The sequence below is a fragment of the Mobula hypostoma genome, unplaced genomic scaffold, assembly GCF_963921235.1.
Source record: "Mobula hypostoma unplaced genomic scaffold, sMobHyp1.1 scaffold_66, whole genome shotgun sequence".
Lineage (NCBI taxonomy): Eukaryota > Metazoa > Chordata > Chondrichthyes > Myliobatiformes > Myliobatidae > Mobula > Mobula hypostoma.
Window position 1 is genome coordinate 255001 of NW_026948201.1, and position 14620 is coordinate 269620.

Genomic DNA, 14620 nt, shown 5'->3' on the forward strand with positions numbered 1-14620 from the left:
GCCACCTTCCTCCAATCACATCTTGGTAGGCATCCTCGTGCCCCGTTCCCTGCTGATGCCCGTCCCCTTTCCCATGTCCTCGTGCCCGTCCCCTTTCCCATGTCCTCGTGCCCCGTTCCCTGCTGATGCCCATCCCATCTCCCCCGCCCTCGTGCCCCGTTCCCTGCTGATGCCCGTCCCCTTTCCCATGTCCTCGTGCCCCGTTCCCTGCTGATGCCCATCCCGTCTCCCCCGTCCTCGTGCCCCGTTCCCTGCTGATGTCAGTCCCGTCTCTCCCGTCCTCGTGCCCTGTTCCCTGCTGATGCCCGTCCCCTTTCCCATGTCCTCGTGCCCGTCCCCTTTCCCATGTCCTCGTGCCCCGTTCCCTGCTGATGCCCGTCCCGTCTCCCCTGTCCTCGTGCCCCGTTCCCTGCTGATGTCAGTCCCGTCTCTCCCGTCCTCGTGCCCTGTTCCCTGCTGATGCCCGTCCCCTTTCCCATGTCCTCGTGCCCCATTCCCCACTGATGCCCATCCCGTCTCCCCCGTCCTCGTGCCCCATTCCCCGCTGATGCCCGTCCCGTCTCCCCCACCCTCGTGCCCCATTCCCTGCTGATGCCATCCCGTCTCCCCCGTCCTCGTGCCCCATTCCCTGCTAATGCCCGTCCCCTTTCCCATGTCCTCGTGCCCCGTTCCCCGCTGATGCCCATCCCGTCTCCCCCGTCCTCGTGCCCCGTTCCCTGCTGATGCCCGTCCCCTTTCCCATGTCCTCGTGCCCCGTTCCCCGCTGATGCCCATCCCGTCTCCCCCGTCCTCGTGCCCCGTTCCCTGCTGATGTCAGTCCCGTCTCCCCCGTCCTCATGCCCCGTTCCCTGCTGATGCCCATCCCGTCTCCCCCGTCCTCGTGCCCCGTTCCCTGCTGATGCCCGTCCCCTTTCCCATGTCCTCGTGCCACGTTCCCTGCTGATGCCCGTCCCGTCTCCCCTGTCCTCGTGCCCCGTTCCCTGCTGATGTCAGTCCCGTCTCTCCCGTCCTCGTGCCCTGTTCCCTGCTGATGCCCGTCCCCTTTCCCATGTCCTCGTGCCCCATTCCCCGCTGATGCCCATCCCGTCTCCCCCGTCCTCGTGCCCCATTCCCCGCTGATGCCCGTCCCGTCTCCCCCACCCTCGTGCCCCGTTCCCTGCTGATGCCATTCCGTCTCCCCCGTCCTCGTGCCCCATTCCCTGCTAATGCCCGTCCCCTTTCCCATGTCCTCGTGCCCCGTTCCCCGCTGATGCCCATCCCGTCTCCCCCGTCCTCGTGCCCGTCCCCTTTCCCATGTCCTCGTGCCCCGTTCCCCGTTCCCCGCTGATGCCCATCCCGTCTCCCCCGTCCTCGTGCCCCGTTCCCTGCTGATGTCAGTCCCGTCTCCCCCGTCCTCATGCCCCGTTCCCTGCTGATGCCCATCCCGTCTCCCCCGTCCTCGTGCCCCGTTCCCTGCTGATGCCCGTCCCCTTTCCCATGTCCTCGTGCCCCATTCCCTGCTGATGCCCGTCCCCTTTCCCATGTCCTCGTGCCCCGTTCCCTGCTAATGCCCATCCCCTTTCCCCCATTCTCGTGCCCTGTTCCCTGCTAATGTCCGTCCCCTTTCCCATGTCCTCATGCCCGTCCCCTCTCCCCCGTCCTCGTGCCACGTTTCCCGCTGATGCCTCTCCAGTCTGCCCGGTTCCCCGCTAATGCCCCTGTCCTCGTGCCTCGTTTCCTGCTAATGCCCGTCCCATTTCCCCCGTCCTCGTGCCCCGTTCCCTGCTAATGCCCATCCCCTTTCCCATGTCCTAGTGCCCGTCCCATCTCCCCCGTCCTCGTGCCCCGTTCCCTGCTAATGCCCGTCCCATCTCCCCCGTCCTCGTGCCCCGTTCCCTGCTAATACCCGTCCCATCTCCCCCGTCCTCGTGCCCTGTTCCCGGATGATGCCTGTCCCCTTTCCCATGTCCTCGTGCCCTGTTCCCTGCTGATGCCCGTCCTGTCTGCCCCCCAGATGTTCATCGTGGATAAAGTGGAAGGCAGCCGGGTCCAGCTGCACGACTTCACTGTCACCGGATCCACCTACGCCCCCGAGGGAGAAGTGTGAGTAACCAGCGGAGGGAGGGGGATGGGGAGAGAGTCTGTGGGTCTGGGAGGTGATTCACTGGGAGCTGCTGGGTCCCTCTGCCCTGCCTGGGGTGTTGATGTCTGCTTGTTCAACAGGCTGAAGAACGGACAAGTCGTCAGGTGTAGTCAGTACGATGGTTTGGTGGAGCTGGCGACCATTTGTGCCCTGTGTAACGACTCCTCGCTCGATTACAATGTGGTGAGTCTTTGTAATTACGGCCCTACACCCCTCCCCGTCTCCCTCACCCCCTCCCTCCCCTCCCCTACACCCCTCCCCGTCTCCCTCCCCTACACCCCTCCCCGTCTCCCTCACCCCCTCCCTCCCCTACACCCCTCCCCGTCTCCCTCACCCCCTCCCTCCCCTACACCCCTCCACGTCTCCCTCACCCCCTCCCTCCCCTACACCCCTCCCCGTCTCCCTCTCACCCCCTCCCTCCCCTACACCCCTCCCCGTCTCCGTCACCCCCTCCCTCCCCTCCCCTACACCCCTCCCCTACACCCCTCCCCGTCTCCCTCCCCTACACCCCTCCCCGTCTCCCTCCCCTACACCCCTCCCCGTCTCCCTCCCCTACACCCCTCCCCGTCTCCGTCACCCCCTCCCTCCCCTACACCCCTCCCCGTCTCCCTCCCCTACACCCCTCCCCGTCTCCGTCACCCCCTCCCTCCCCTACACCCCTCCCCGCCTCCCTCCCCTACACCCCTCCCCGTCTCCCTCACCCCCTCCCTCCCCTACACCCCTCCCCGTCTCCCTCACCCCCTCCCTCCCCTACACCCCTCCCCGTCTCCCTCACCCCCTCCCTCCCCTACACCCCTCCACGTCTCCCTCACCCCCTCCCTCCCCTACACCCCTCCCCGTCTCTGTCACCCCCTCCCTCCCCTACACCCCTCCCCGTCTCCGTCACCCCCTCCCTCCCCTACACCCCTCCCCGTCTCCGTCACCCCCTCCCTCCCCTACACCCCTCCCCGTCTCCCTCACCCCCTCCCTCCCCTACACCCCTCCCTGTCTCCCTCACCCCCTCCCTCCCCTACACCCCTCCCCGTCTCCGTCACCCCCTCACTCCCCTACACCCCTCCCCGTCTTCGTCACCCCCTTCCTCCCCTACACCCCTCCCCGTCTCCGTCAACCCCTCCCTCCCCTACACCCCTCCCCGTCTCCGTCACCCCCTCCCTCCCCTACACCCCTCCCCGTCTCCCTCCCCGACACCCCTCCCCGTCTCCGTCACCCCCTCCCTACCCTACACCCCTCCCCGTCTCCGTCACCCCCTCCCTCCCCTACACCCCTCCCCGTCTCCGTCACCCCCTCCCTCCTCTACACCCCTCCCCGTCTCCGTCACCCCCTCCCTCCCCTACACCCCTCCCCGTCTCCGTCACCCCCTCCCTCCCCTACACCCCTCCCCGTCTCCGTCACCTCCTCCCTCCCCTACACCCCTCCCCGTCTCCGTCACCCCCTCCCTCCCCTACACCCCTCCCCGTCTCCGTCACCTCATCCCTCCCCTACTCCTCTCTCCGTCTCCGTCACCCCCTCCGTCCCCTACACCCCTCCCCATCTCCGTCACCGTCCCCTACACCCCTCCCCGTCTCCGTCACCCCCTCCCTCCCCTACACCCCTCCCCGTCTCCGTCACCTCCTCCCTCCCCTACACCCCTCCCCGTCTCCGTCACCCCCTCCCTCCCCTACACCCCTCCCAGTCTCCCTCACCCCCTCCCTCCCCTACGCCACTCCCAGTCTCCGTCACCCCCTCCCTCCCCTACACCCCTCCCCGTCTCCGTCACCCCTCCCTCCCCTACACCCCTCCCCGTCTCCGTCACCTCCTCCCTCCCCTACACCCCTCCCCGTCTCCGTCACCCCCTCCCTCCCCTACACCCCTCCCCGTCTCCCTCACCCCCTCCCTCCCCTACACCCCGCCCCGTCTCCCTCACCCCCTCCCTCCCCTACACCCCTCCCCGCCTCCCTCACCTACACCCCTCCCCGTCTCCGTCACCCACTCCCTCCCCTACACCCCCTCCCCGTCTCCGTCACCCCCTCCCTCCCCTACACCCCTCCCCGACTCCGTCACCCCCTCCCTCCCCTACACCCCTCCCCGTCTCCGTCACTCCCTCCATCCCCTACACCCCTCCCCGTCTCCGTCACCCCCTCCCTCTCCTACACCCCTCCCCGTCTCCGTCACCTCCTCCATCCCCTACACCCCTCCCCGTCTCCGTCACCCCTCCCTCCTCCACACCCCTCCTCGTCTCCGTCACCCCCTACACCCCTCCCCGTCTCCGTCACCCCCTCCCTCCCCCACACCCCTCCCCGTCTCTGTCACCCCCTCCCTCCCCTACACCCCTCCACGTCTCCCTCACCCCCTCCCTCCCCTACACCCCTCCCCGTCTCCCTCACCCCCTCCCTCCCCTACACCCCTCCCCGTCTCCGTCACCCCCTCCCTCCCCTCCCCTACACCCCTCCCCTACACCCCTCCCCGTCTCCCTCCCCTACACCCCTCCCCGTCTCCCTCCCCTACACCCCTCCCCGTCTCCGTCACCCCCTCCCTCCCCTACACCCCTCCCCGTCTCCGTCACCCCCTCCCTCCCCTACACCCCTCCCCGTCTCCCTCCCCTACACCCCTCCCCGTCTCCGTCACCCCCTCCCTCCCCTACACCCCTCCCCGTCTCCGTCACCCCCTCCCTCCCCTACACCCCTCCCCGTCTCCGTCACCCCCTCCCTCCCCTACACCCCTCCCCGTCTCTGTCACCCCCTCCCTCCCCTACACACCTCCCCGTCTCCGTCACCCCCTCCCTCCCCTACACCCCTCCCCGTCTCCCTCACCCCCTCCCTCCCCTACACCCCTCCCCGTCTCCCTCACCCCCTCCCTCCCCTACACCCCTCCCCGTCTCCGTCACCCCCTCAATCCCCTACACCCCTCCCCGTCTCCGTCACCCCCTCCCTCCCCTACACCCCTCCCCGTCTCCGTCAACCCCTCCCTCCCCTACACCCCTCCCCGTCTCCGTCACCCCCTCCCTCCCCTACACCCCTCCCCGTCTCCCTCCCCTACACCCCTCCCCGTCTCCGTCACCCTCCCCGTCTCCGTCACCCCCTCCCTCCCCTACACCCCTCCCCGTCTCCCTCCCCTACACCCCTCCCCGTCTCCGTCACCCCCTCCCTCCCCTACACCCCTCCCCGTCTCCGTCACCCCCTCCCTCCCCTACACCCCTCCCCGTCTCCGTCACCCCCTCCCTCCCCTACACCCCTCCCCGTCTCCGTCACCCCCTCCCTCCCCTACACCCCTCCCCGTCTCCGTCACCCCCTCCCTCCCCTACACCCCTCCCCGTCTCCCTCACCCCCTCCCTCCCCTACACCCCTCCCCGTCTCCGTCACCCCCTCACTCCCCTACACCCCTCCCCGTCTCCGTCACCCCCTCACTCCCCTACACCCCTCCCCGTCTCCGTCACCCCCTCCCTCCCCTACACCCCTCCCCGTCTCCGTCACCCCCTCCCTCCCCTACACCCCTCCCCGTCTCCGTCACCCCCTCCCACCCTACACCCCTCCCCGTCTCTGTCACCCCCTACACCCCTCCCCGTCTCCGTCACCCCCTCCCCCCCCCACCCCCCCCCCCGTCTCTGTCACCCCCTCCCCCCCCTACACCCCTCCCCGTCTCCGTCACCCCCTCCCTCCCCTACACCCCTCCCCGTCTCCCTCCCCTACACCCCTCCCCGTCTCCGTCACCCCCTCCCTCCCCTACACCCCTCCCCGTCGCCCTCACCCCCTCCCTCCCCTACACCTCTCCCCGTCTCCGTCACCCCCTCCCTCCCCGACACCCCTCCCCATCTCCGTCACCCCCTCCCTCCCCTACTCCCCTCCACGTCTCCGACACCCCCTCCCCATCTCCGTCACCCCTCCCTCCCCTACACCCCTCCCCGTCGCCATCACCCCCTCCCTCCCCTGCACCCCTCCCCGTCTCCGTCAGCCGTCACCCCCTCCCACCCCTCACCGTCTCCGTCACCCCCTCCCTCCCCTACACCCCTCCCCGTTTCCGTCACTTCGTCCCCGTTTCCGTCACACCCTCCCTCCCCTACACCCCTCCCCGTCTCCGTCACCCCCTCCCTCCCCTACACCCCTCCCCGTCTCCGTCACCCCCTCCCTCCCCTACACCCCTCCCCGTCTCTGTCACCCCCTCCCTCCCCTACACCCCTCCCCGTCTCCGTCACCCCCTCCCTCCCCTACACCCCTCCCCGTCTCCGTCACCCCCTCCCTCCCCTACACCCCTCCCCGTCTCCGTCACCCCCTCCCTCCCCTACGCCCCTACCTCTCGTACACCCCTCCCCATCTCCCTCACCCCCTCCCTCCCCTACACCCCTCCCCGTCTCCGTCACCCCCTCCCTCCCCTACACCCCTCCCCGTCTCCGTCACCCCCTCCCTCCCCTACACCCCTCCCCGTCTCCGTCACCCCCTCCCTCCCCTATACCCCTCTCCGTCTCCGTCACCCCCTCCCTCCCCTACACCCCTCCCCGTCTCCGTCACCCCCTCCCTCCCCTACACCCCTCCCCGTCTCCGTCACCCCCTCCCTCCCCTACACCCCTCCCCGACTCCGTCACCCCCTCCATCCCCTACACCCCTCCCCGTCTCCGTCACCCCCTCCCTCCCCTACACCCCTCCCCGTCTCCGTCAGCCCCTCCCTCCCCTACACCCCTCCCCGTCTCCGTCACCTCCTCCATCCCCTACACCCCTCCCCGTCACCGTCACCCCTCCCTCCTCCACACCCCTCCCCGTCTCCGTCACCCCCTCCCTCCCCTACACCCCTTCCCGTCTCCATCACCCCCTCCCTCCCCGTCTCCGTCGCCCCTCCCTCCCCTACACCCCTCCCCGTCTCCGTCGCCCCCTCCCTCCCCTACACCCCACCCCGTCTCTGTCACCCCCTCCCTCCCCCTACACCCCACCCCGTCTCCGTCACCCCCTCCCTCCCCTACACCCCACCCGTCGCCCCTCCCTCCCCCTACACCCCACCCCGTCTCCGTCACCCCCTCCCTCCCCCTACACCCCACCCCGTCTCCGTCACCCCCTCTCTCCCCTACACCCCTCCCCGTCTCCGTCGCCCCCTCCCTACCCCTACACCCCACCCCGTCTCTGTCACCCCCTCCCTCCCCAACACCCCTCCCCGTCTCCGTCACCCCCTCCCTCTCCTACACCCCTCCCCGTCTCCGTCACCTCCTCCCTCCCCTTCACCCCTTCCCGTCTCCATCACCCCCTCTCTCCCCGTCTCCGTCGCCCCTCCCTCCCCCTACACCCCTCCCCGTCTCCGTCGCCCCCTCCCTCCCCTACACCCCACCCCGTCTCCGTCGCCCCTCCCTCCCCTACACCCCTCCCCGTCTCCGTCACCCCCTCCCTCCCCTACACCCCACCCCGTCTCCGTCGCCCCTCCCTCCCCCTACACCCCTCCCCGTCTCCGTCGCCCCCTCCCTACCCCTACACCCCACCCCGTCTCCGTCGCTCCCTCCCTACCCCTGCACCCCACCCCGTCTCCGTCACCCCTCCCTCCCCTACACCCCTCCCCGTCTCCGTCACCCCCTCCCTCCCCTACACCCCTCCCCGTCTCCGTCACCCCTCCCTCCCCCTACACCCCTCCCCGTCTCCGTCGCCCCCTCCCTACCCCTACACCCCACCCCGTCTCCGTCACCCCCTCCCTCCCCAACACCCCTCCCCGTCTCCGTCACCCCCTCCCTCCCCTACACCCCTCCCCGTCTCCGTCACCTCCTCCCTCCCCTACACCCCTTCCCGTCTCCATCACCCCCTCCCTCCCCGTCTCCGTCGCCCCTCCCTCCCCCTACACCCCTCCGCGTCTCCGTCGCCCCCTCCCTCCCCCTACACCCCACCCCGTCTCCGTCACCCCTCCCTCCCTGACCTACTGGCGGTCTGATGCTCGGTACCCTCGTGCTCAGGCCAGAGGCTCGTACGAGAAGGTGGGCGAGGCGACAGAGACGGCGCTTTGCTGCCTGGTGGAGAAGATGAACGTGTTCAACACCAACCTGAAGATGCTGGGCAAAGTGGCTCGGGCTAACGCCTGCTGCTCGGTGAGTGCCAGCAACGAGCAGGTCGCCGTGTCAAAAGGGGGGGGCAGAAGGAGGTGGGGGCAACGAGGGGGGTGGGGGAGACCGGGAGAGGGAGGGGGGGACGATGGAGAGAGGGAATGTTGTGGGTCGAGGGAAGGTGGACGTCAGGAATCTGGAGGGAGGGGGTGGTTGCAGAGTGACGGGAGAGATGGTGGGCCAGTGATGAGAAGGGAGGAGTAGAGGAAGGGGGAATGAAACATTGACACCCCCCCACCCACCCCCTGCTCTCCACCCCCAGCTCTTTAAGCAGCTGATGAAGAAGGAGGTGACGCTGGAATTCTCCCGGGATCGCAAGTCCATGTCTGTCATCTGCTCCCCCAACAAGCCCACCCGCTCGGCACAGGGATCCCGCATGTTCATCAAGGTGAGTGTCCCTGCTCGCTCATTCCCCCTCTCCACTGTCAACCTCCTCCCCTCTCACTCCCTCCTCCCTGCCCTCTCCCTCCTCCCCTCTCCCTCCCTCCCTCCTCCCCTCACTCCCTCCCTCCTCCCCTCTCACTCCCTCCTCCCCTCTCTCTCCCTCCCTCCCTCCCTCCTCCCCTCTCTCTCCCTCCTCCCCTCTCTCTCCCTCCTCCCTCCCTCCTCCCCTCCTCCCTCCCTCCTCCCCTCTCACTCCCTCCCTCCTCCCCTCCTCCCTCCCTCCTCCCCTCTCTCTCCCTCCTCCCCTCTCTCTCCCTCCTCCCTCCCTCCTCCCCTCTCACTCCCTCCTCCCTGCCCTCTCCCTCCTCCCCTCTCCCTCCCTCCCTCCTCCCCTCACTCCCTCCCTCCTCCCCTCTCACTCCCTCCTCCCCTCTCTCTCCCTCCCTCCCTCCCTCCTCCCCTCTCTCTCCCTCCTCCCCTCTCTCTCCCTCCTCCCTCCCTCCTCCCCTCCTCCCTCCCTCCTCCCCTCTCACTCCCTCCCTCCTCCCCTCCTCCCTCCCTCCTCCCCTCTCTCTCCCTCCTCCCCTCTCTCTCCCTCCTCCCTCCCTCCTCCCCTCTCACTCCCTCCTCCCCTCTCACTCCCTCCCTCCTCCCCTCCTCCCTCCCTCCTCCCCTCTCACTCCCTCCTCCCCTCTCTCTCCCTCCTCCCCTCACTCCCTCCCTCCTCCCCTCTCACTCCCTCCTCCCCTCTCTCTCCCTCCCTCCCTCCCTCCTCCCCTCTCTCTCCCTCCTCCCCTCTCTCTCCCTCCTCCCTCCCTCCTCCCCTCTCACTCCCTCCTCCCCTCTCTCTCCCTCCCTCCTCCCCTCCTCCCTCCCTCCTCCCCTCTCACTCCCTCCTCCCCTCTCTCTCCCTCCTCCCCTCACTCCCTCCCTCCTCCCCTCTCACTCCCTCCTCCCCTCTCACTCCCTCCTCCCCTCTCTCTCCCTCCCTCCCTCCCTCCTCCCCTCTCTCTCCCTCCCTCCTCCCCTCCTCCCTCCCTCCTCCCCTCTCACTCCCTCCTCCCCTCTCTCTCCCTCCCTCCCTCCCTCCTCCCCTCTCTCTCCCTCCCTCCTCCCCTCTTCCCTCCCTCCCTCCCTCCCTCCTCCCCTCTCTCTCCCTCCTCCCCTCTCACTCCCTCCCCTCTCTCTCCCTCCCCTCTCTCTCCCTCCCTCCCTCCCTCCTCCCCTCTCCCTCCTCCCCTCTCTCTCCCTCCCTCCCTCCTCCCCTCTCTCTCCCTCCCTGCCCTCTCCCTCCCTCCTCCCCTCTCTCTCCCTCCTCCCTCCTCCCCTCTCCCTCCTCCCCTCTCTCTCCCTCCCTCCCTCCTCCCCTCTCTCTCCCTCCCTGCCCTCTCCCTCCCTCCTCCCCTCTCTCTCCCTCCTCCCTCCTCCCCTCTCCCTCCCTCCTCCCCTCTCTCTCCCTCCCTCCCTCCTCCCCTCTCTCTCCCTCCCTGCCCTCTCCCTCCCTCCTCCCCTCTCTCTCCCTCCCTCCCTCCTCCCCTCTCCCTCCCTCCTCCCCTCTCTCTCCCTCCTCCCCTCTCTCTCCCTCCCTCCCTCCCTCCTCCCCTCTCTCTCCCTCCCTCCTCCCCTCTCACTCCCTCCCCTCTCTCTCCCTCCCCTCTCTCTCCCTCCCCTCTCTCTCCCTCCCTCCTCCCCTCTCACTCCCTCCCCTCTCTCTCCCTCCTCCCCTCTCTCTCCCTCCCTCCCTCCCCTCTCTCTCCCTCCCTCCTCCCCTCTCCCTCCCTCCTCCCCTCTCTCTCCCTCCCTCCTCCCCTCTCTCCCTCCCTCCTCCCCTCTCTCTCCCTCCCTCCCTCCCTCCTCCCCTCTCTCTCCCTCCCTCCTCCCCTCTCACTCCCTCCCCTCTCTCTCTCTCTCTCTCTCTCTCCCCTCCCCTCTCTCTCCCTCCCTCCTCCCTTCTCTCTCCCTCCCTCCCCCCTCCCCTCTCTCTCCCTCCCTCCCTCCTCCCCTCTCCCTCCCTCCCTCCCTCCTCCCCTCTCTCTCCCTCCCTCCTCCCCTCTCTCTCCCTCCCTCCCTCCTCCCCTCTCTCTCCCTCCCTCCCTCCTCCCCTCTCTCTCCCTCCCCTCTCTCTCCCTCCCTCCTCCCCTCTCTCTCCCTGCCCTCTCCCTCCCTCCCCTCTCTCTCCCTCCCCTCTCTCTCCCTCCCTCCCTCCTCCCCTCTCTCTCCCTCCCTCCCTCCCTCCCCTCTCTCTCCCTCCCTCCCTCCCCTCTCTCTCCCTCCCTCCCTCCCTCCCCTCTCTCTCCCTCCCTCCCTCCCTCCTCCCCTCTCTCTCCCTCCCTCCTCCCCTCTCTCTCCCTCCCTCCTCCCTCCTCCCCTCTCTCTCCCTCCCTCCTCCCTCCCCTCTCTCTCCCTCCCTCCCCCCTCCCCTCTCTCTCCCTCCCTCCCTCCCTCCCCTCTCCCTCCCTCCCCTCTCTCTCCCTCCCTCCCTCCCCTCTCTCTCCCTCCCTCCCTCCCCTCTCTCTCCCTCCCTCCTCCCTTCTCTCTCCCTCCCTCCTCCCCTCTCCCTCCCTCCCCTCTCTCTCCCTCCCTCCCTCCCCTCTCTCTCCCTCCCTCCTCCCCTCTCTCTCCCTCCCTCCCCTCTCTCTCCCTCCCTCCCCTCTCTCTCCCTCCCCTCTCCCTCCCTCCCCTCTCTCCCTCCCTCCCTCCCCTCTCTCTCCCTCCCTCCCCTCTCTCTCCCTCCCTCCCTCCCCTCTCTCTCCCTCCCTCCCCTTTCTCTCCCTCCCTCCCTCCCCTCTCTCTCCCTCCCTCCCTCCCCTCTCTCTCCCTCCCTCCCCTTTCTCTCTCTCCCTCCCTCCCCTCTCTCTCCCTCCCTCCCTCCCCTCTCTCTCCCTCCCTCCCTCCCCTCTCCCTCCCTCCCCTCTCCCTCCCTCCCCTCTCTCTCCCTCCCTCCCTCCCCTCCCTCCCTCCCTCCCTCCCCTCTCCCTCCCTCCCCTCTCTCTCCCTCCCTCTCTCCCCTCTCCCTCCCTCCCCTCTCTCTCCCTCCCTCCCTCCCCTATCCCTCCCTCCCCTCTCTCTCCCCTCTCCCTCCCTCCCTCCCTCCCTCCCTCCCTCTCTCCCTCCCTTCTCTCTCCCTCCTCTCCCTCCCTCCTCTCTCCCTCCTCCCCTCCTCCCTCCCTCCTCTCTCCCTCCTCCCTCCCTCCCCTCCTCTCCCTCCCTCCTCCCTCCCTCCTCTTTCCCTCCCTTCTTCCTCCCTCCCTTCTCTCTCCCTCTCTCCCTCCCTCCTCCCTCCTCTCTCCCTCCTCCCTCCTCCCTCCCTCCTCTCTCCCTCCTCCCTCCTCCCTCCCTCCTCTCTCCCTCCTCCCTCCTCCCTCCCTCCTCTCTCCCTCCCTCCTCCCTCCCTCCTCTTTCCCTCCCTTCTTCCTCCCTCCCTCCCTCCTCTCTCCCTCCCTCCCTCCTCCCTCCCTCCCTCCCTCCCTCCCTCCCTCCTCCCTCCCTCCTTCCTCCCTCCTTCCTCCTCTCTCCCTCCCTCCTCTCTCCCTCCCTCCCTCCCTCCTTCCTCTCTCCCTCCTTCCTCTCTCCCTCCCTCCGCTCTCCCTCCCTCCTCTCTCCCTCCCTCCCTCCCTCCTTCCTCTCTCCCTCCTTCCTCTCTCCCTCCCTCCGCTCTCCCTCCCTCCTCCCTCCCTCCCTCCTCCCTCCCTCCTTCCTCCCTCCCTCCTCCCTCCTCTCTCCCTCCTTCCTCTCTCCCTCCCTCCCCTCTCCCTCCCTCCTCTCTCCCTCCCTCCTCCCTCCTCTCTCCCTTTTTCCTCTCTCCCTCCCTCCCCTCTCCCTCCCTCCTCTCTCCCTCCCTCCTCCCTCCTCTCTCCCACTCTCCTCCCTCCTCTCTCCCTCCATCCTCTCTCCCTCCCTCCCCTCTCCCTCCCTCCCTCCCTCCTCCCTCCCTCCTTCCTCCCTCCTTCCTCCCTCCTTCCTCCCTCCCTCCTTCCTCTCTCCCTCCCTCCTCCCTCCCTCCTCCCTCCCTCCTCCCTCCCTCCCTCCTCCCTCCCTCCTTCCTCTCTCCCTCCCTCCCTCCCTCCCTCCTTCCCTCCTCTCTCCTCCCTCTCTCCTCTCTCCCTCCCTCCTCCCTCCCTCCCTCCTCTCTCCCTCCCTCCTCTCTCCCTCCCTCCTTCCTCTCCCTCCCTCCTTCCTCTCCCTCCCTCCTTCCTCTCTCTCCCTCCCCCCTCTCTCCCTCCCTCCTTCCTCTCCCTCCCTCCTTTCTCTCTCTCCCTCCCCCCTCTCTCCCTCCCTCCTCTCTCTCTCACCCTCCCCTCTCACCTTCTCCCTCCACTACCCCTTTCTATCCCTCTCCCCTCCCTTTCTCCCTTCGGCCCCACCTCTAACCCTCTGGTTCTCACCCCCCCCCCACACACACCCTCCCTACATGTTCCATCTCCGTCCTCCCTCCTCACCCTGTCTCTTTGCTGCCACCCGTTTCTCCTCCTGCCCCTCTTTGCCCCCCGCCGAGCTGCTCTGACCCATCTCTCTCTGCCCGCTGGCAGGGCGCCCCGGAGGGGGTGATCGAGCGCTGCCAATACGTCCGGCTGGGCTCAGAACGGGTGCCTCTGACGGGCCCGGTGAAGGAACAGCTGCTGGCCGTGATTCGGGAGTGGGGCTCGGGCAGGGACACCCTCCGTTGCCTGGCCTTGGCCACTCGAGACAGCCCTCCTCGCACAGAGCAGTTGCTGCTCGAGGACCCCACGCTCTTCGCTGAGTACGAGGTACGTTCTGAGGGGACCGAGGGTCCTCCGTGTACGAGGGTCGGACACGCACCGGGAACAGTGGGGAGTGTCGAGGGACAGGGGGACCGAGGGTCCTCAGTGTACAGGGTTAGGACATCCAGCGTTAATAGAGGGGAGTGTCGAGGGACAGGGACCTCGGCGTACGAGGGTAGGACACACACCGTGAATAGTGGGGAGTGGCGAGGGACAGGGGGACCTCGGCGTACGAGGGTCGGATACTGAACGGTGGGGAGTGTCGAGGGACAGAGGGACCTCGGCGTACGAGGGTGGGACACTGAACGGTGGGGAGTGTCGAGGGACAGGGGGACCTCAGCGTACGAGGGTGGGACACGCACTGTGAACAGTGGGGAGTGTCGAGGGACAGGAGGGACCTCAGCGTACGAGGGTGAGACACGCACTGTGAACGGTGGGGAGTGTCGAGGGACAGGGGGACCTCAGCATACGAGGGTCGGACACGCACCATGAATGATTGGGTGCGTCGAGGACGGAGGGACCTCAGCGTACGAGGGTCAGACACGCACCGTGAACGGGGGGGAGTGTCGAGGGACAGGGGGACCTGGGCGTACGAGGGTAGGACACACACCGTGAACAGTGGGGAGTGTCGAGGGATGGGGGGACCTCGGCGTACGAGGGTCGGATACTGAACGGTGGGGAGTGTCGAGGGACAGAGGGACCTCGGCGTACGAGGGTGGGACACGCACCGTGGACGGCGGGGAGTGTCGAGGGACGGGGACCTCAGCGTACGAGGGTGGGACACGCAGCGTGAACAGTGGGGAGTGTCGAGGGACAGGGGGACCTCGGGGTACGAGGGTAGGACACTGAACGGTGGGGAGTGTCGAGGGACAGGGGGACCTCGGGGTACGAGGGTAGGACATGCACAGTGAACGGTGGGGAGTGTCGAGGGCCGGGGGAACCTCGGTGTACGAGGGTAGGACACTGGACAGTGGGACCTCGGCGTACGAGGGTGGGACACGCACCGGGAACAGTGGGGAGTGTCGAGGGACGGGGGGACCTCGGCGTACGAGGGTAGGACACACACCGTGAACGGTGGGGAGTGTCGAGGGACGGGGACCTCAGCGTACGAGGGTGGGACACGCACCGTGGACGGCGGGGAGTGTCGAGGGACAGGAGGGACCTCAGCGTACGAGGGTCGGACGCACACCGTGAACGGTGGGGAGTGTAGAGGGACAGGGGGACCTCGGTGTACGAGGGTAGGACACACACCGTGAACGGTGGGGAGTGTCGAGGGACGGGGGGGACCTCGGCGTACGAGGGTAGGACACACACCGTGAACGGTGGGGA

The 14620-nt window shown here is 68.7% G+C and overlaps 1 protein-coding gene across 1 annotated transcript in view; it reads left to right on the forward strand.

Annotated features, from left to right (window-relative positions):
- Positions 1-14620, forward strand: part of LOC134341803 (sarcoplasmic/endoplasmic reticulum calcium ATPase 2-like) — a 117232-nt gene that overhangs the window by 70372 nt on the left and 32240 nt on the right. Inside the window, exons 9-13 of the mRNA XM_063039736.1 lie at positions 1994-2082; positions 2203-2305; positions 8019-8150; positions 8428-8553; positions 13079-13297. Coding sequence (XP_062895806.1) covers positions 1994-2082; positions 2203-2305; positions 8019-8150; positions 8428-8553; positions 13079-13297 — 669 coding nt within the window. The remainder of the gene's footprint in view (positions 1-1993; positions 2083-2202; positions 2306-8018; positions 8151-8427; positions 8554-13078; positions 13298-14620) is intronic.